The following is a 22,009-nucleotide window of genomic DNA, read 5'->3' on the forward strand; positions in this document are numbered from 1 at the left end:
ACATCATCAAGTCATAAATTGCTTTTTAAAATAACTTTATTTTCATTTATTTAATCTCCTTGTATATATCTTGATTTATATGTCCTGTACATCTTGGATTTAATATTAATTTAATTTATTTACTTTAACATTTTATTCTCTCTCATTTTTGAGAGACAGAGTGTGAGTGGGGGACGGGCAGAGAGAGAGACATACAGAATTTGAAGCAGGCTCCAGGCCCTGAGCTGTCAGCACAGAGACTGATGTGGGACTCGAACCCACAAACCGTGAGATCATGACCTGAGCTGAAGTCAGCTGCTTAACCGACTGAACCACCCAGGTGTACCATATTGTAATTTAAAATAATACTTTTTTATTTCTTCAAAAACCTCTTCTCTTACTGAAATATGTAGTGCCTCTTTATAGAACAAGAAGGGCATATGTTCTTACTCAGAGACAGCCGGGATTCTGGAACATTGGCCCTATGGACTTCTTTTTTGACCTAGAATCATTAGTAATGGAAGAGAAGGCATTGAAGCAGAATGTTACCCACCAGCACTGTAGCTACAATGCTCCTGAATTGCTCCTCTAATTTTAGTAGATTATGGCAGCCGTTATTTAAACTGCATCTTCTTTTGTTTGCCCTTCAGCAAGGAGGGAGAAGGCTTCAAGTCAGGGGTATAATTTGGTTATCTCGTACCTTTAAATATCTTACAGTTATGCTAAGAAGGAATCGGATCTTAATGGAGCCCAGATCAAGCTTCGAGAATATGAAGCAGCACTGAATTCTAAAGATGCAGCTCTGGCCACTGCACTTGGTGACAAAAAAAGTTTAGAGGCAGATTTGGAGGATCTGAAGGATCAGATTGCCCAGGTAAGGCAGACTCTGCTTTTGATCCGTATTGGGAGATTAATTGCCCCATCTGACTGGGTTGATTGATTGAGTTTTGAATTAAGTTTGAAAATATATTTTGTTTTTAAAATTTATTATTTTATTTGTGGCTTACCTGAAGAATAGTCTTGAGGCAGCTAACATACAAAGTATCTTCACCTTTCAGTCATTGTATCTGGGCGGGTGGGTGGTGGGTCATGCAGATTTTCCTGCAGTTCTTCTTCCTTTTTGTTGGGCTTATGCTCATTCTTGCTCTCAAAATCTATTTCATTATTGCACCAAACTGTAAGGATCAGAAAAGAAAAACTCCTACCACTGCTCTACACGCAGGAAAAAAATGAAAGTGATGGTTAAAATCATAGGTAGGTGTTTGTCTATTACTTGTTGCCAGTGACCGGCTCTGAGAGGTGTTTTGGCGTGGTATTCTGGGTGGGACCGGCAGTTGAATACTCAGTTCTATGATAAGGCTTGTAATACAAGACTCTCATACACCGATAAAAGAATTAGAAGATAAAGGTAAAAAAAAGATATGGAAGTTTTAATACTTGATTTGATTCAGTCCATAGGTATCTGTTCATTACTAAATAATTGCTGCATGATTTTCATCAATTTTTTTTTTTTTTAATATTAGTTGGAAGCCTCCTTAGCTGCTGCCAAAAAACAGTTAGCAGATGAAACTTTACTTAAAGTGGATTTAGAGAATCGCTGTCAGAGCCTTACTGAGGACCTGGAGTTTCGTAAAAACATGTATGAGGAGGTAACTATACAGTTTTATTTTGTAAGAAATGAAGGGATCCCAAAAGCTTTGTTCTAATTATATGTATATAAAATGGGAGAAGTTTTATAGATGAATTATTCAAGGTACTGCAGCTAGAAGGTTTTACATAAGAACTCAAGCTCTTAAGATAAACAGATAGGATTTCACTTTATCTGATTTATAAAGGCTTGGTCGTAGCAGTTAATAACCTGTTCACGCATTTGTATTAGTTATCTGTTGTTCCCTAATATATTACTCTAAAATTGACCAACTTTAAACCATACATGTTTATGATCTCACAGTTTCTGAAGGTCAGGAATCTGAGATCCGCTTAACTGCATTGTTACTTTTCTGAGTCTCTCATGAAGCTGTGGTCAGGCTTTCGTCCTGGACCCGAGGAACCACCTCTGAGCTCATGCACAGGTTGTTGGCATGAAGAGTCCCTTCATCTTGGGCTCCTTCATGGGGCTGCTCAAGATGAGGGGGAAAGAGAGAACACCACACAGAAGCCTTGTTATCTTCTGTAACCTTTCTAATCCCACAGAGTGAGTACCATCACTCTGTCACCTCCCCCCCTCCCCCCCTCNGGCAGCAATCACGGCCATCTGGAAGGCAGGCTGCCCACAGCCCTTACGGTTACATATGTATATTTTAAAATGTCATTTACAAGCCTTAACTTCTGTGGGTCAAGCCTTGGTGGGTGAAGGTGGCACCTGTTGCCAAAAAACAAGTAATAAAATTGAAGAACGGGGAATATATGTATATTTCCTCAAAATTGAAGAGGATTGGAATTAACCCAGGGCATAGAGAACCTGTAGTTAAATAAATACTTCATGATTTTAGAGGTAATATAATTTTGAAAACTGTAATGATGATTTAAAAAATGGGGAATTACTGTAGAACTTAAAATCTTTTGTTGTTAATTGGAGAAAAAATAAAATAGAAATTTGACTGTTTTTGTAATTACATGCTATTAAAACATATGGGTATGGGGGCAAAGTGCACTCATTGGGCAAAGAGACTTTGGACAACACTTGAATCATTTATTTCAAAATGAAATGCCAATACTTGCTATTGTTTCTTAGAAGAGTGGGGACGATGAGAGTAGAATGTTACGTGTAGTTCCTTGTATAGATTGTAGCGAATGCTTTCATTCAATTGTTAAGTACAGCTTCGCTTTGTAAGTGGAGATATTTTTATATTAAGTTGACTTACATTTTTGTTTTGTTTTGGTAAAATTGCCCATGACGTATCATTACTTAGTTTTTATGCTGTGTGTTGATCCCTGCATCTTTAAATGAGGAATAGGGTATTTCTTTTCCATTGCAAGTCATGGGTTCTATGTAAAATAATAAATGAAAAATGGCACCAACAAGAAGTAATATTTTGGGAGTTGCCTAGCATCTTTGAATATTTTGGGTTTTGCCTTTTATGAGAATGAACTTAAAATACTCATTTTTTTTGACATAGAGCATATAATACTATTCAATAAGTATACTTAAGTTCCTTATTATGAACATTTATGGATTAGGAGGTGAGAAGGAGGAAGATGAAAAACAGGAAGAGGAGGAAAGGAGGTAGACAAAGAGCAAAATCAGTATGTGCTTTGTATTTGTTGAGCTAATAACCCTTCTAATTGCATGTTTTCATGATTTAAGTGTCATCGTCAAATATATGTCAGCCCTGTGAGGTTAATAGCAGAACTGGAATTTGAACCCTGGTTTTTGGGTTCTGTCAAGCGCATTTTCCTCTGCAATGAACAGTTAGAAGAAAGATGAAGAAATGCTTAGGGAACTGCATGCAGGCATAGGACCCAGAAACGAATGTCAGTGGGTTATATCCCCCTCTTGTGGCCTCTTTCATTACTGCCATTAAAGACAGCTGTTGTATTTTCAGCATTAGAGGCTGGAATGGAAATTTTATTCTGGGATTTGTGTTCCTAGCCATCCTAGTTTTGGATAATTCTTTACAACATAAAGTGAACGATTATGTTCGCTATTTCTGATCTTTAATAGTGAATGATCATATATACTTCAGAGAGTAAAGTAATATTGTTAATAAGATTTCTTTTTTTTATTTAATATTTATTTCTTTTTGAGAGAGAGAGAGAGCAAGTATATGAGCAGGGAGGGGCAGAGAGAGAGGGAGAGAGAGAGAGAATCCAGAGAGAGAGAGAGAGAGAGAGAGAGAGAGAATCCCAAGCAGACTCTTCACTGACAGTGCAGATGCGGGGCTGGAACTCACAAACCGTGAGATGGTGACCTGAGTCAGGCGTTTCACTGACTGAGCCATCCAGGCGCCCCATTGTTAATACAGTTTCATATCAGTTGATATTGATGCCTTCACACCAGCTGTTAAAGTGAGTCACATAAATTAGCTTGCTGTGCCTATTGCATCTTAGTATGTTTAAGAAGATAGTTTTATCATATACATACATCTTGTAGGTAAAGTTGTCCTGATTGGCAAGTTTAACTTTTCATGTGGATTGTTTCTAGAGATGTCCTTAGGATCATCATTACATCAGTTTAGAAAAACAGTTGGTATTCAGTGTACATAGTTAACCCATGATCGTGTGGTACTTTTGTGAGTCTTCAGGCCATTCCTGGTCTTCAGAGAAGTACGTAGCTGTGCCACTGAAAAGAAACACACAATTCTTAGGGTTATCATTTCTGGCATTAGTCCCATCTCAAAAGTCTCATTTGAAAACAAAGGCAAAAAAATAGGTCTTTTCACATGCCCGTTCTAGGGGAGACAAATGGAGGTTAGTGTGTAACACTTCAGATGGCCCCAATGTCACTTGGACTGGTACTAGTGCAGCCATGGTAGGTAACTTGGTTTCCTGTCATTTTCCCCCACAGGAGATTAATGAGACCAGAAGGAAGCATGAAACTCGCTTGGTGGAGGTGGATTCTGGACGTCAGATTGAGTATGAGTACAAGCTGGCTCAGGCCCTTCATGAGATGCGAGAACAACATGATGCCCAAGTGAAGCTCTACAAGGAGGAGCTGGAGCAGACCTACCATGCCAAAGTAAGTCGTCTTGTGTGAGGCTGGGCCTGAGCCCTGGGAACGCTCGCTTCAGGCACCCCAAGCAGCATGACTCGATGATGGCCTTCTTCTGGGTTTCCTCAATGAGTTCGCCTAGTCTTTATGAATATCGAAAATGAACTTAAAAAAATTTTGTTTAAATGTTTATTCATTTTTGAGAGATAGAAACAGTGCATGAGTCGGGGAGGGGCAGAGAGAGGAAGACAGACTCCGGAGAAGGCTTTGGGCTCTGAGCTGTCAGCCCAGAGCCTGATGCAGGGCTTGAACTCATGGACCACGAGATCGTGACCCGAGCCGAAGTCGGCCACTTAACTCACTGAGCCACCCAGTTGCCCCAAAAATGTCATTTTTAGAAAACAGTTTTCTGTAAAGTAAATGATACTAGAAATTATTCAAAGGAAGTAGGTTATTTTACCCTTATCAGAGGTAAGGGTTTATCTTTCTGTCTCATCACTTGCGTCATGCCTTCATAGTTAAACCCAAGCCTTCTGAAAATACTTCCCTCCCCATGGCAAGTACTAATCATGCTGTCCCCCACGTGCATTTAACAGCGAGTGCGCGTCAGACTGCACTTCGTTCTGACTTCCATGGCATCATTGTACGTAGGGTGCGACCCCCACAACTCAAGCTTTTTTGAACGGAGGCCAAATGGAAAGTTTGATATTTCTTCCTCTGCTGCTGTTACTCATCTAAAAATACTGTAGAAACTTTCCACTTGTGTTAGCAGATCATGCAAAAATTTTTAACACCAGTGAGTAGAGGCTTTCCTCATAAATGATTTTATCCCAGTGTGTGAAATGTACATGATTTGATTAAGAAGAATTAGTGGAAGGCTTAGAAAAATTAAGGTCATTGAGGTATTGAATCTAATTTCTGTTGAATGACCTCAAACCATTGATGTTGCTTTTAATTCATTTTATGAAGTAGTAACTGGCTAGTGAAAGGGAGGGATCTTTGAAACCTCGCATTGGATCATCTAACACTCAGTGCTAGGCATTGTGCTGGGTGATGTAGGAGCTAAAGTGTAGTGTAGGATCAGTCCGTCACATACACTGTGTCCCCAGAGGGAGCCAACAAACTGATGACAGCCAGAAAAATGTGTCTGAGACACATGCAGAACTGAGTATTACAAGCCTTTGGAGAAATAGGATGTTTCTGTTTAAGGTACTATATTTTGCTTTTGAATTCTACCTGGGGAAATAATCTATAAAGTAGTGCTTTTGGCTTTATCTTTTTTTTTTTTTTAAGTTTATTTATTTCGAGAGAGATAATCCCAAGCAGGCCCCTCACTGTCAGCTTGGAGCCCGATGCGGGGCTGGAACTCAGGGACTGTGAGGTCATGACCTGAGCTGAAATCAAGAGTTGGACAGTTAACAGACTGAGCCTCGCAGGCATCCCTGGCTTTATCTTCTGTAATTAGATTTTGTGGGTTAGAGATATGTGATGTTTATTTTCCTACAGACATCACCCACAATTAAGTTGCTACTACCCAATCTCCTTATTAGCAGTATTATCTGACACATTAGAGATACTCAGGTGAAATATTTAAGTAATAAGCTTTTGGTAAAGAACCTCATGTATATTACTAGCATTGTTAAGCTCATGTGTTGGGAATTGAACCTAAAGTCAGTAAAAAGACTTTTAAGAAAATTCATACCACGTCAGCAAACTTCGTGATGCTTTTCCTGTTTCATCAACCAGTTACCAACAGGGCTTAGGTTTGTACTGAAATGCCTTGAGATGAATCATACTTCCTCATTTGTTTGTTCTAAGTCACTAGATAAGGCTGACTCTGGTTTTTTCTTCTTTTAGCTGGAGAATGCCAGACTGTCCTCAGAGATGAATACTTCTACTGTCAACAGTGCCAGGGAAGAGCTGATGGAAAGTCGTATGAGAATCGAGAGCCTTTCATCTCAGCTTTCCAATCTACAGAAAGAGGTTAGTAAGCATCTTCGTCCAAGAATAATGTAAGCTGCACTTGAAAGCCACCTTGACCACTGTCATCCACCTGCTTTACTCAGTCTGATGTCACTGTGCAGAGAGCATTGTAGTTTTCTACACTCTCGTGTCATGGGGCTTTCCTGATTTGTTCATTTTTCATTGCATAAACGTCCCCTGGGGGGGAGTGTTATTCCTAAATTAATAGATTATCCAGGAAGGAAGTGACATGCAGGTTTATTTCTAGGGCTTACCCCTTGGACCCAGATTTTTGAACCATCTAGCTAGCAGCCTCATTCTTTTTCATCACATTTGGAAACCATAATAAGAAAAACATGCAAAAATTCTTTGTGAGTGGTAAATGCTTTGTGATTTTGGACAGATTTTCTCAGTGTTTGAACTGCATAATAATTAGGGTCATGGGGCATAGCATTAACTGCATATTAAGAATCTAGCAACTGATTCATTCATGAGTACACCTAAGTGCCAAGTGATTACATGGCTGGTTGTGTTGACCAAGTGCCTCCCAGTCCGTGATGGGGCCCTGAAGGTGCAGCTCCAGAGGCGAGGACCCTGCTTGAAACTGGTCTCGTTGTAAGGGTGGTGTTGATGAGGACACAAAGTACATAAGTGCAGAATGCTTCGATTATCTACTGTTCATCTTAATTATTTGGGAAGTAACTTCAGCTTCCATTTTCCTTCAGGGAGGAAATTGTTTTAAATTTTCCCCATGAGAATAAACTTTATTCTTGATTAAGATTTCCTTCCTTTTTTAATCTTATCATCTTATCTTGTCTTATCTTATCATTTTTAGCAAAATGTTTTTCTGGTTATGAAACTGAAGACTTTTATTGCAGGAATTTAGAAAACAAGGTAAACAGTTAGATAAGATGGGGTAACGTACAAAAAAAATAAGAAACTTTTACATTGCCTCTTGTGTGTACTCTATTATTTGTAACATAATTTAAAAAATTATTTTAGACCTGTTTTGTCCTGGTAGTTGTTTGAAGTTCTCATGTAGCAGTAGAGCTGGAAGGGTCTTTGAGTTCACTGAGGTGAGTTTAATTAGTTGCCCAGAGGCTGCAAGTTGATAGATGGATTTTTCTCCTAGTTCCCAGCTTTTCCCTTTACCCCTCACACTCTTCAAAGATTATCTTTTTTCCCAATATACCATCTTAAGAGCTACGTTTCCAAAAAAATAGGGCTTTGTGTTCTTACTGTAAGTTGACATTTACCATTTTTCTCCATTGAATAAGTCATTCTCTAGTTATCCCCTTTCCCTGAATTTCACATGTCCCCGCACTCTTTTTTTTTTTTTTTTTGGTGGCTGCATATTTCACTTGATTATGCTGTGTATAGATCGTTTACAGACGGAGACATAGACTTGCCTGTTAAATAGTGATAGGCTGTGAACTTGGTAGCCACGTTTCCTGACTCAGGCTCAGGTCTATTTCCCTGTTGGCTTCTTAGTTATTCCTGTCCTTGCCAGTTTTTTGGTTAACTTCTGGTTAATGGTTTTTAAAGAGTGTTCGGTAGGGCCCTGGGGGTTTCCAGGACCTAACTCCTTATGAAATAGGAGAGATGTACCTCCTTCAGCCAGAATAGTCTTAAATTTCTCTGTCTTTGAGGAGCTGCAGGGGGCGGGATGTCCTTCCTCTGTTCATTACTGGTGTCAGATTTTATAATAGGTAATATATCCTGAGGAATATCTTCATTAGTTCATAAACTTTGGCCTCTTAGGACGATAAGCAAAAAAACACCCCTCCCAGTATTTTCCACTGTGTATCTTAATAGCATTTATTGGGCCATACCTATTTCCTCATGCTGCCTCTTAGGCCATACAGTTTTCCTTTTGGTTACTTGACTCATGCTACTGAGGTACTTCTTAAACTTTATTTAAAATTGACACAGCCTTGAGGCACCTGGCTGACTCAGGCGGAAGAGCATGAGACTCTTGATCTCAGGGTTGGAAGTTTGAGCCCCATGTTGGGTGTAGAGATTGCTTAAACATAAAAAAAAAATTAATACTAAAAAAATAAAACTCATGTAGCCTTTAAAATGTTGACCTTAAGAAAATATTTTTGAATAATGGTATGGTAGTAGCATGTTTTGAAAGTAGGAATTTCTTTTATTTCTGTGTAGATTTGTGAGTGGCCGAATTAATTGGTTGATTAATTGGTTGTCTGGCTTGCAGAAGACTCTCCGTTAGCACTTTGAAAGCACCTCTAAGTTTTGTTTTCCTAACATTCAGACTCTCAAAACTTGTATTGTAGCTAGACCACAATAAACTAGTACACTTATGTTACAGGCTATAAAAAACCAAGACCAGCAGAAGTCAGCTATAAAGTATTTTAGAGTGAGAGGTGGGATCATACAGGTAGATAACCTAGTTTGACTTCTTCATTTTTCAAATGTGGATACTGGTTTAGTGAAGTTAGTTACAGCTTGCCCAGAGTTTCAAAGGTACTTAATGGCAGACTTGAGAACAGTTTAGGTCTGTCTGTCATGTTATATTCTTTCTATTTGCCTACAATGACAGGTGTTGTGCAGCTATTTAAAATACCGTTTATTTCGGGGCGCCTGGGTGGCTTAGTCGGTTAAGCGTCCGACTTTCGCTTAGGTCATGATCTCGCGGTTCGTGGGTTCGAGCCCCGCGTCGGGCTCTGTGCTGACTGCCAGCTCGGAGCCTGGAGCCTGCTTCAGATTCTGTGTGTGTCTCTCTCTCTGACCCTCCCCTGCTCACACTGTCTCTCTCTCTCTCTCTCCTAGAAATAAAATAAAACATTAAAAAAAAAATACCATTTATTTGTAGGGGTGCCTGGGTGGCTCAGTTGGTTGAGTATCCAACTCTGGAGTTTGTTCACGTCATGATCCTGGGGTTGTGAGATCGAACTCTGCATTAGGTTCCACACTGAGCTAGGAGTGACCTTGAGTTTCTCTGTTTCTCTGTCGCTCTCTCTCTCCCTCTGTCTCTCTCCTCCATGTATGCTCTCTTTCTCTCTAAATTAAAAGAAAAAAACCAAACAACTTATTTCTAAATGATTCAGAGTAACTTTTTAAAACTTCTATACCTAGATTTTGTTTTTTCCCCCATTTGCAGAGCTCTATAACATCAGAGGCAGACAAATAGAGGCATTTTTGGGTTCACAAATCTGGGCTCAGAGGGTACCTCTGAATCTTGGGTACTTCCTGGCTTTCATCAACTCCCCTTTAATGTTTGTTTATTTTGCAAGAGAGTGAGAGTGAGGGGGTAGCTACATTTATTAAGTGGGATTCTCTAGTAAAGATTTGTCTCTTCTTTTTAAAATTTATTTATATTTTATTCATTCATTTCATTTATTTATATTAGTGTGGACTCATGGATATTTATTTTCCGGGGCAGTGGAGGGGAAGAGATAGAGTCCCAAGCAGGCTCTTCGCTGTCAGTACAGAGCCTAACATGGGGTTTAAACCCAGAAACCCTGAGATAATGACCTGACCCCAAACAAAGAATTGGACGCTTAACCAGTTGAGCCTCACAGGCGCCCCTGCAAATGCAGTTTAAATATTTTTTTTTAAATGTTTTGTTATTTCTGAGAGAGAGAGAGAGAGACAGCATGAGCAGGGAAGGGTCAGAGAGAGAGGTAGACATAGAATCTGAAACAGGCTCCAGCTCTGAGCTAGCTGTCAGCACAGAGCCTGAAGTGGGGCTAGAACCCATGAACTGTGAGATCATGACCCAAGCCGAAGTTGGACCCTTAACCGACTGAGCTACCCAGGCGCCCCTGCAAATGCAGGTTAAATGCAAGTTCTTGAGACAGGGATTATGTTTAGTGTCACTCTGAAGATGAATGCCTGCTTCTGATATGGAGTGTCAGATGCTACTCTGGGTTTCAATTAATTGATTGCTAATTTTTTAAATAACCTTTTTATTTTGGCCTAATTCTAGATTTACAGAAAAGTTAGAAAGATAGTACAGGCTGTTCCCCTGTTTCCCCTCAACCAGTTTCCCCCCATTGTAAGCATATCATCATGGTATATTTGTCTAAATGAAAGCACTACTATTGGTACATGACTACTAACTAGAGTCTAGATTATTTGGATTTTGCCACGTTTTCTATTGCAGTTGTTTTTCTTTTCCAGCGTACTACCTGTCTCCTTAGTCTCATCAGGCCTGGGACACTTTCTCAGGCTTTCCTTGTTTTTTATGACCTTGTGAGTCTTGAGAAGAACTGGCCACTTACCCTGTATGCTGTCCCCCCATCTGGGTCTGTGTGGTGTTTTTCTCATGGTTGGACTGGGGTTGTGGGTTTTAAGTGTCCTTCTTGTCACATCATATCAGGGATCACATGACATTCACATGACATCATTGGTGATATTAACCTTCATCACTGGTTAAGGTAGTGTTTGCCAGGTTTCTCCACTGTCAAATTACCATTTTTCTCTTTTCATACTCTGTTCTTGGAAAGCAACCCACTAAGTCCAGCCCCCTCTTGAGGGTTAAAGGACAGGAAGTAAGCTCTACATCCTGAAGGGGTAGCTACATTTATTAAGTGGGATTCTCTAGTAAAGATTTGTGTCTTCTTTTTAAAATTTATTTATATTTTATTCATTCATTTCATTTATTTATATTAGTGTGGACTCATGGATATTTATATTCTGTTTTGGGTTATAATGCAGTTCTATATTCCTTTATTGGCTTAGGTGGTCACAGCTTTGGCCATTAGGAGTTCTGTCAGATTGCCTATAGTGTCCCCCCTTTTTAAGCACTTCTTTCCTTTCTAGTACTGTAAGATACTCCAGGCGAATCTTGTATTTTCCTTGCTCCTGCCCTAGAATCAGACATTTCTCCAGGGAACCTTGGTTCTTCTTACTGGAGAATGGTATATAGAGATGAAGATTTGGACACTGTCTCACTGGTTCTGGTTCTGCTCCAGAATCCCTGTGTCACTGGGTTTCTAGGCCTCCTGTGGATGCAGCTAACATACGCATGTATGCCAGGCCGTTTACACACGTTCTATACTGGTATTTCCGACATCTTGTATTTATATCAAACACAACCCAAGTTCATATATATGTTTCTGACTAACCCTGTACCATAGGGTTCATTTTAACTTTTCTTTTTGAGAGTAGAAAACCTGGTTTCTCCCATCCTGTTTACTTATTTGTTCACCCCGAGTATAGATGTAAATAACTTAGGCTTGTGAGAAATACATAAACCAACTAAAGGTAGTGTTTCTACACAGTGTAGACCCCCTTTTGATTTTTAGACTTCCAGGCTTAACTTTTGCAGGGTATATGCCCTTTGTATCCTGCTCTGTTGCAGCTACTTGTGATTCCAAGGATGTGAACTATCTATCAGTCTTTTTGAGTTGATCACTTGTGTCATTTTCTGAGGTTACTGAAATGAATTCTGTCTTGGAGAAATACAGAAGAATAATTACCTAGTGAACCAAAAGGTTCTCACATGAACTTTCTGGCTCAGACTGTGTGAGTTCTCATTTTTAATTAAAAAAAAATTTTTTTTTCTATATTTATTTTTGAGAGACAGAGTGAGACAGAGCACAAGTCAAGGAGAGGCAGAGAAAGAGGGAGACACAGAATCCGAAGCAGGCTCCAGACTCTGAGCTGTTAGCACAGAGCCCGACATGGGGCTCAAACTCACAGACCTAGAGATCATGACCTGAGCTGAAGTTGGGTGCCTAACCGACTGAGCCACCCGGGCACCCCGAGTTCTCATTTTTTAAATGCCAAATACGAAGTTTTTATACTTATAATATCTTACAGACCACACTATATTGTACAGTCTTTGTATGCTGATTGAGTAGGAGAGCGCAGCAGTCCTAAAGGGACACTATCCCTCAGGGTTACCAGAAGCCCTTTTCGTGGTTTCAGCATAATTAGAACAGTTATCCACAGCACACTTTCACCCTCACGTAGGTTTCTTTTGTCAATGCGTTTCCTACCTTTTTCGTTCTTTACCAGTGAGTTTCCTATCTTTTTTGTTCTTTACTTTTGTTAATTTATACTTTTGAGTGAAAAGGCTTGTAGGGGAGCCAGGCTTGACTTTTACTAAAACCACAGCTTTTAAATTTTGTTTTAGGGGTGCCTGGGTGGTTCAGTCTGTTGAGCATCCGACTTCGGCTCAGTTCAAGATCTCAACCGTTTGTGGGTTCAAGCCCCGCATCAGGCTCTGTGCTGACAGCTCAGAGCCTGGAGCCTGCTTGGGATTCTGTGTCTCCCTCTCTCTCTGCCCCTCCCCCACTCATGCTGTGTTTCTCTCTGTCTCAATAATAAACAAACATTTAAAAAAATTTTAAATTTTGTTTTATTTGGCCAAATACAGAAGAACTATATATATGTTTATGACATTTGCCTTTGAAGAATTTACCTCTTTTAAAGTCTTTTATAAGCCAGAACTTCCCAAGGGCTATATTTTGTATTGGAGAAATTTTGGTTTTTAATTTTTTTAAAGTTTATTTTGAGAGAGACGGAGAGAATGTGAGTGGAGAGGGACTGAGAAAGAGGGAGATCATATATCTTTCTATCTTAACAACAAAAAATATTCAAGCAGCCTTCTTATTTTATTTTTGAGAGAGCCAGCATGAATGGGGGGGCGCAGAGGAAGAAGGATAGAGAGAATTTTTTTTTTTTAAGCTTTATTTGTTTTCCTATCCAGGAAATGGTTTAAAATAGCTGCTTTGTGCTAATGTTGGAATGTTCCTAGAAAGTAATTGTGTTCCCTTTGACTCAAGTCTAGAGCATGTTTGGAGAGGATTCAAGAGTTGGAGGACTTGCTTGCTAAAGAAAGAGACAACTCTCGGCGCATGCTGTCTGACAAAGAGCGAGAGATGGCGGAAATACGGGATCAGATGCAGCAGCAGCTCAATGATTATGAACAACTTCTTGATGTAAAGTTAGCCCTGGACATGGAAATCAGTGCTTACAGGAAGCTCTTAGAGGGCGAAGAGGAGAGGTAAGTAACTTAGGTGTCGCTCTGCCTCATACTTTTTGTCCTTATCCTTTTTATTTAAGAGTAGTAAATAGGATTAGGCTTTTGCAAAAATGTTAACATTTAACGCAATCTTAAATATTTTCTCTGTTATGTAGATGTAATATAGAAATGGATCATGTATCTCAATAACAAATATATTCAAGCAGTCTTTTTTATTGTATTCTGTTGTATTTTATTTTATTGTTTGGGAGAGTAAGCACGAGTCAGGGGAGAAGCATTTGGTACGTGAATACATTGTGAAAAGATTCCCACCACAGAGTTAATTAAACATCAGTTAGGGAGAGAGAATGTCTTTTTTTTCCTTAAAATTTTTTTAATGTTTTATTTATTTCAGAGAGAGAGAGAGAGAGAGAGAGAGAGAGAGAGAGACAGAGACAGCGTGAGCAGGGGAGGGTCAGAGACGGGGAGATACAGAATCTGAAGCAGGCTCCAGGCTCTGAGCTAGCTGTCAGCACAGAGCCCGATGCGGGGCGTGAACCCATGAATTGTGAAATCATGACCTGAGCCGAAGTTGGACGCTCAACCTACTGAGCCACGGTTGAGCCACACAAATGCTCCAGGGAGAGAGAATCTTAACCAGGCTCCACACCCAGTGCAGAGCTTTACATGGGGCTGGACCTCACAACTGTGAGGTTGTGACCTGAGCTGAAATCAGGTTAATCGACTAAGCCACCCAGGCATCCCTGTTACTATTATTTTAAATGCTAGACTGTATCAAGATATGGAGTCTTTTTCTTGAGATTTTAAATGTTTTGATAGATATATTGTAAAATACTGGATTTACTGAAAGAGACCTTTTTGTTTTTTTTTTTTTTTTCCTCAAATCTGGTTAGTGTATAAATCCTTTGATACCTGTTTTTAGAAAAAAGTTTCAAAGGGAAAGTGTCTGATTTAGAATGAAAAGCCAGGGCCTGGGTGGCTCAGTCTGTTAAGCATCCAACTTCAGCCCAGGTCATGGTCTCACAGTTTGTGAGTTTGGGCCTCACATTGGGCTTTGCACTGACAGTTATGCACTGGAGCCTCCTTCGGATTTTATCTCTGCCCCTCTCCTGTTCAGGCTCTGTCTCTCAAAAATAAATAAATGTTAAAGAAAATTTAGAATGAAAAGCATTCAGTTTCAGTGTTACATACACTGTGGTAGGTGGGTTCGTTCCTCCCCCCACGTTTTCCAGACTTCCTGCATAATGGTTACATTCTATTCTTAGGGAAAATATTCCGATATTATTTTTATTTATTTAAAAATTTTTTTAATGTTTATTTATTTTTGAGAGACAGACAATGTGAGCAGGAGAGAGGGTCAGAGAAAGAGGGGGACCTAGAATCTGAAGCAGGTTTTAAGCTTTGAGCTGTTAGCACAGAACCTAACGTGGGGCTTGAACTCATGAACTGTGAGGTCATGATCTGAGCCGATGTCGAACGCTTAAGTGACTGAGCCACCCAGACATCTCCAGATGTTATTTTTTAAAGAACATAATGGTGGTCATTCTAGCTTAAATAAGCTTATCTTACTTAGTTAAGATGTGTATCGGCCTTGTCCAGTAGATCTTCAGTAATGTTTTGCTTTAGAGATGCATGTGCAGGGTATTAATACCTTTTTTTCTAAAGTTGGAAGCACATACTTGACTTATCAGCGTATTGTTTATTTTTCCCCTGTAGGTTGAAGCTCTCTCCAAGCCCTTCTTCTCGTGTGACAGTGTCCCGAGCATCCTCAAGTCGGAGCGTGCGCACGACTAGAGGGAAGCGGAAGAGAGTCGATGTAGAAGAGTCTGAGGCCAGCAGTAGCGTCAGCATCTCGCATTCCGCCTCGGCCACCGGCAACGTCTGCATTGAAGAGATAGATGTTGATGGGAAATTTATCCGTTTGAAGAACACTTCCGAACAGTTTAAAAACAGACCCCCCCCCCCCCCTTTCTATTTTCTGGGAAGGCTTTGCGGATTGGTAGACTACTTTGCATTTGTAACAATTCCTTAGCCTTTATTTGGATTCAGTAGTCTTCACAGAACTAGAGTTTCCCTCCTATTTTTTACTTAACTTCATGAAGTAAAGTACATGTTAAAATAGGAGGAGGAAGAGGAGATGGTACGCTTCGAGGTTTAAAGATTTCCTTCCTTAGCCTTTGTTTACAGAGCCAGAGCTTGGTTTCATACCTGGCCCTTCTCTCACAGTGGCCTTCCTGAGGATGAGTTGTTGAAAAAGTTGGAGTGGGAGTGTAAAAATGGGAGATCCTCTTTCACAGCTGTTAACATCAAAAAAGGAAGGAAATGTGAGACTAGACTCAGATATATGCAGGGAATATTTTGCTCTTTAAATGAATAAACGGATAAAAACCAATTATTTAAATAACATGAAGAATAGTATGGGGCCCTATCTTGAAATTGTTTGTTTACCAGTAAACAGAATATTCATAGCAGGGAATTGTGAGGTTTTGAGCTGGGGTTTTGAGAGCTCGGAGGTGACGTTCCTCCCTGGCTAGGAGGCGCCTTGGAGCTGGAGGCCGTGAGGGGAGTGCGACGATGTGGGACACAGGTCTGGGGTCCGCGGGGTACAGTGGGGTGGATGGCACTTCCTGAAGCATTGTTTAGGATTTGTCAAATGTTTTTTGTGAAAACCACTCCTTTTCTCACCAGAGCTATTGAAACTGTCTTGTGTGTGGATGAATAAATAATATGGGGAGGCAAAGGGAAGTTAGTAGTTAACATACTAAAGAGAACAGACTCTGTGCCCTCTTAGTCACAACTTGAAAAGCTAAAGAAAAAGAATAGCCTGTGCTGCTCCATTATTGTAGTTTGGCTGTTTTTCAAAAGGTGTAAGAGCCCTGTGTTGAGTTATTCTACAGCTGGCTTTCCGCCTGGTTTATTCTTGGCTTTGAGTTAGAGATGGAACTAGATCAGGGCAGCTAATTTCTTGAAATACCCTACACCTTTTCTCGGATGTCAGGCAGCCCTGGGTAGCTTGGGGGCCCGAGGTGATAGACCTTACTTGCGACTGGCTCATTGCATCACTGACCCTTTTTCAGTGCTTTGAGGGAAGGGAGTTAAATGTGGGCAGAAGTGGTATAGGTGCAAAAGATAAAGGACATATATTCTTCCATCTGTTTTTAAGTTTAGTGTGTTTGTATTATTTTAAAGCTTAAAGTCATTGTATATTAGGTGTTTATAATCATGATTATGACCGCTAGATTGTGTTGTAATTTCAAAGACCCACCTGATCTAGCAGTGAATATGGACCAGTTAGTTAGATTCACATCTCTTTTCTTCCAGTTTTGTCTTCTTTAAAACTAAGTACCTTAATATTAAAACTGCAGCATTGTTGAAGTTACTGTTCTGCTGAATGACAGAACCATGTTTTCTTTTTATAGTAGGAAACTAGAATCTTAGGAGGACACCCATAGAGCTGTCTTAGTTTAACTGCCTGTGTAAATTCATTTATATGATTATCCATCACTTTCTATATGTTTGATGTGACCTTGTTTTACTCTTTGTATGAATAGGATCAGCCAATGGGAGGCTGGGAAATGATCAGAAAAATTGGAGACACATCAGTCAGTTACAAATATACCTCAAGATACGTGCTGAAGGCAGGCCAGACTGTTACAGTAAGTGAATTTAATCATCATTTAATTTAACGTCAATGTCTTAACTAACAGTTAAAGTAATTCAAGAAAGTTTTTGACTTCAAGAGAAGCATTTTAGAAGTGGGCATTAAAACATCTTTGACATTATTATGGAATTACAAGTGCTATTAAAGATTTTTAAAATCCTGTCTTACTGAGAGTGATAATTGACTATAAAAGTGAAAGTATTGACCTTTGAATAATCTTTTTATTTTGTCTACTCCAGTAGATATAAAACAGCTGTCTCTTGACATAATTGTAGCCCAGTCTGATTCAGGAGATACTGCTTGGCATAAAGAACTATTAGGAGGATAATCTTTTAATGCTAAGGTATGCCTTAAAATGGCAGTTGTCTGCCTTGGGTGACTGACCCTCAGCATCATTTGGGTAGTGTTTTGGTGTTCAGGCCCCACCTCACTCTTCATCACCATCTCTGGTGTTGGATTAGGGACCTACGTTTTGAACAAAAGTCATTAAGTGATAGGTCCTGGAAAGAATCACTTTTTTTAAAGTTTATTTATTTATTTTGAGAGAGAGAGAGCGAGAGAGCACGTGCAGGGGCAGAGACCGAGGGAGACAGAATCCCAAGCAAGCTGTGTGCTTTCAGCATGGATCCTGACATGGTGCTTGAACTTATAAACTGTGAGATCGTGACCTGAGCTGAAACCAAGGGTCGATTGCTTAACTGACTGAGCCACCCAGGTGCCCCAAGAATCCATTTTTAAACATAATATTTTAGTTAGGGTAACATGATTTTTACATAGTGTTTACATTTCTAGATTTGGAGAGAGATGGGCTTTTGGTGCCACTCTGACTGTATTTTGAATTCTAAGTGGTTCACTGACCGTTGCTGTGTCCTGAAACACCACATCTGTAATAGTTACTAAATAGCATCAGCATACTTTCTAGAGAAGTAGCATCATTAAGCAAACACAACATTTCTTTACTTTTACTTAGTGGATTTTGCAAAAAAATAAATGTGTTAATTTTGACATAGATGTGAAAAAAGTCCATATTTTCATCCTTGAAGGATGTAGAAGTAACTTTTATCAATTTGTTTTAAAAGATATTATACAAATATTTAAAAATTTATGATCGATACACATTTAGTGTTTGAGATCAGAGGCTCAAACTGGCTAATGTCAGAGCTTGATACCATGGAGTATCAAGTATCATATTTTCACAGTCTTCATTGTGAAAATATGAGATGCTAATTTTATAATAATGGGTAAAAAATGGAAACAAATAATTCTAGCCACACTATTTTTTCTTCTCATTAGTAATTACTATAGTAAGAGAAAATTGTTCAGTCTCATTATGTGTCTTATAGAGGTTGCATAATGTGGTGGAACCATTATGCCAATCACATGCTTCTTCCACTAGATATAGTTCCTCAGGGACCAAATAGATAAATATACTACAGGGGTAGTGGAGAACTCCCATCCAAGTATTAACCAGGCCCAACCCTGCTTAGCTTCCGAGATCAGATGAGATCAGGCGTGTTCAGGGTGGTATGGCTGTAGACGAGAACTCAATTATCATATAAAATAATGTGATGCCTTTTTTTTTTTATGTAGCCAGTGTTACATATGATAAGAAGCTCTTTGGAACATGATAGTGATAAGTAATCTTCCTGTAGAATTGTACGAGGCAATAGCAAAGATGAATTTAGAGCCCTAGAGCACAAATAAAAAGAAATACTTAATTTAAAATTTTCTTGTAGCCACATTAAAGTAAAAAAGATGTGAAGTTAAGTTTAGTACTGTATGCTGTATTTTATTTAACCCTGTATATCCAAACTACTATTCTTTCAACATGTGAGCAATCTAAAAAATTATTAAGTCAGATATTTTACCTTTTTTTTTTTTTTTAACTAAGTGTTCAAACTTACAGCCATCCTCACAGTACACCTTCGTTTTGCCCAGCCACATTTCAAATGCTCACAAGCCACATATGGCTAGCACATGGAACAGAATGGCGCTGGGACATTTTAGATTTACGTTAAATTACCCTGTAAGGTTATGGACGTTTTCTGATTATTAACAGCACTAAACCAACTATATGATTCTGTATGGACTAGTGAAAAAGTGTTGCTTCAAATTAGGAAAACATTAGCATTCCATATAACCTGACAGCCCAGATCCAGTTCCTTTTAGATTTTACCCCAGTAAATGCTCCCTGTCCTTTTCTAGCTATAATGCTGACAGAACATCTTGAAGCTTCAGGTGAGGGATCTATAAGGACGGGCTCTCTCCTAGTCAGTAATTTTCCTCCCCATTTAAAAAGATGTCTGCCTGTACAATCTCCAGTCTTCATTTTGCCGTCATGTAGCCATTTATATTGTGAAATAATTTATGGGGTGTAAGACTTGCCTTTCTATTTTCATATGCTCTTTTAGAAGCATCAGGGCTGGTGGTGGTGTCCCTACAGATGGGGTTGTGGGGCTGGAGTGATTTGTCCCTGGTTCAGAGCCAGAGTTTCTGACTCACGTTTTCTCCACTCTGCCAATACTCTTTTGCCAAGAAAACACATTGAAAATATGACAGACTTTCCATGCTTTTTAGGAGGGAAATGTAATTTTTTCGGTTTTGCCTATTTCAGTAGCAGTCCTGTTTATCATTGAGTAATGGGTGATTTATTCCTTTCCTGTTTTCTTTTTGGAGTTGAGTATCAGATATACTCCTGAGGTATTGTGACAGTACCCCTAGTTGGAGACCTACTAGTTTATATTAGAATATTTGAGGTGGGCTGTCTGCTGCAGAGGTTTTGAGAGAAGTTAGCAGTATCTCTTCACTACCTTCTCTAGGCAGCTGGAGGACATTAGTAGAGCGGGTCAGAGGACTCCATCACCGAAGAATGGCCCGTAAAACCCATGGAGTCAGAGTACTGACAGTGAGAGCCAATCCTTGCTGAGCTAGCCAGCCCCTCCGTGCGGGTAGAGCAGTCCCATGACAAGTTTCACTCCTGTCATTTCCTGCATAATGAGAGTAAGGTCACTTGCACACATTCAGCTGACACGTTCAGTGGCTAGGAGGTGAATATGGACAATATCCCCTCAGATCCCTGTGCGTCACCATTCTCATTTATTGGATGGGGAAGCCGAGGCCTAGAAGGGCTCTCCTGCATGCACAGCTAGTCAGACAGCAGGCCTCTGAAGCTGGGATATAGTTCTGAGACTTAGAATCTATTCTCTTACATGTCCAGGTCTCTTCACTATATTGCTGTCGTTGGGATGTGTGAGAGCTGGGTCTGGATCGACTGATGTCCTTTCTCTTTTCTAGATCTGGGCTGCAAATGCTGGCGTCACAGCCAGTCCTCCCACTGACCTCATCTGGAAGAACCAGAACTCTTGGGGCACTGGCGAAGATGTGAAGGTTATATTGAAAAATTCTCAGGGAGAGGTAAGGCCTTTTTTTCAGCACTACTACAGCGTATGTTCCACTCGAAAGTTCATGGTTCAAGATTTCTCTTCAGAAATCGGATTGAAATGGGAAGTAATTGATTGCTTACATCAGACCAAGGTTGCTCAGTAAATCAAAGTGAAGCTGACTTCAGATTTTAAGAGTGGAGTAGGAATGTATTGTGGACACTGAACATGTTTCTGCCTCCGCTGCACACCGACTTTGTGGCTTTTGATAAGTTCCTTTACCTGTCTTAGTCTTCTCATTTGACCGTGGCGATAATGACAAGGACTGTAACTGTGATAATACTAACATAAGGAATACAACGTAAATGAGGTCAGCATTGGGAAATCCTCGGAACAGTATCTGACGTCTGGTAACTGCTTATGTTTTGACCTTCTTCTAGCTCAGAGGGTTTGTGAAACTCTTGAGTTTGAAGATCATGGAGTGTACATGTGTTTGATGTTTGTATTTTTAACATGTCTGTCCTAGTTTCTTCTCAAAGAACCTTACCTCCCCACACTGTCAGGTAAAGACCCCCCTGCCATGAGTGCACGTGCACGCCCACCCAAGAACTGGGAGGCTGCAAAGGAAGGAATGGTTGCAGGTTAAATCTCCGCAGCCCCTCGGGGTTCTTTCTCCGCTCCTGTAATGCCGAGTGCAGACCTGTCACCTGTATGAGCTTGTCCAGTTGGCCTCTGGCCTCTCTTATTAAAGTACTCAATCAGCACATAACATTGAGGGCAAGGACCTTTGGTGAGTTTTCCTGGCATGTAATAGGCATTCAGTAAGAATTTACTAGATGAAACATTCTTAAAAATTAAACATGGACCTTCACGTTAGAGAAATAAAGTAACAGATTATGATGGGGGTGTGGGGGTGTTTGCATCAGGAGCCCCGTGCCTTGTCTGGCCATCTTCCCGTCCGTGTCTCCCTGTACACACGTGCTGGCGTTGGGACTGCTCTTCACGTGAGTTCACAGTCTGCTGGATGAACAGTGCCCTTGACCTCAGACTGAGCGTGGTTCTGGTTCACTGTAGACCTTGGTACAGTCGTGTGAGGTTTCGGAGCACATTTGAAGAGCTCCCCTCCAGATCGCTGGCTAGCTTCTGAGGTCAGGGAGTAGTTTACGCTTGCTGCAAGTCACTCCGTCTTCAGGGTGTTGGGTCTTTCTCCTGTTCTCTCTGCAGGAGAGAGGAGAGGCTTCTTGCCGCCAGCACTTTGGAAGCTTTCCCGCTGTCGCCGGTGCCGCCACCCGAGTGCTGCGGTCGCGGCAGCTCCTGTGCTGGCGGTCCCCTGGCACTGACGGGTAGCACGTGTGACACACTCACAGTGTTGCCAGGAGTGGTGATTTGCTCGGGGTGAAAAGCACTGTTGGAAGGGGCCC

At 40.3% G+C, this 22,009-nt stretch overlaps 1 protein-coding gene across 1 annotated transcript in view; it reads left to right on the forward strand.

The window, feature by feature from the left end:
• Positions 1–1,518: 1,518 nt before the first annotated feature.
• LMNB1 (lamin B1) overlaps positions 1,519–22,009 on the forward strand; it is a 28,004-nt gene continuing 7,513 nt past the window's right edge. The window contains exons 1-7 of the mRNA XM_077768577.1: positions 1,519–1,628; positions 4,487–4,657; positions 6,488–6,613; positions 13,348–13,568; positions 15,264–15,487; positions 17,097–17,203; positions 20,503–20,622. Coding sequence (XP_077624703.1) covers positions 1,617–1,628; positions 4,487–4,657; positions 6,488–6,613; positions 13,348–13,568; positions 15,264–15,487; positions 17,097–17,203; positions 20,503–20,622 — 981 coding nt within the window. The 5' untranslated portion in view covers positions 1,519–1,616. The remainder of the gene's footprint in view (positions 1,629–4,486; positions 4,658–6,487; positions 6,614–13,347; positions 13,569–15,263; positions 15,488–17,096; positions 17,204–20,502; positions 20,623–22,009) is intronic.

Source organism: Crocuta crocuta, unplaced genomic scaffold, assembly GCF_008692635.1.
Source record: "Crocuta crocuta isolate KB4526 unplaced genomic scaffold, BGI_CrCroc_1.0 scaffold64, whole genome shotgun sequence".
Lineage (NCBI taxonomy): Eukaryota > Metazoa > Chordata > Mammalia > Carnivora > Hyaenidae > Crocuta > Crocuta crocuta.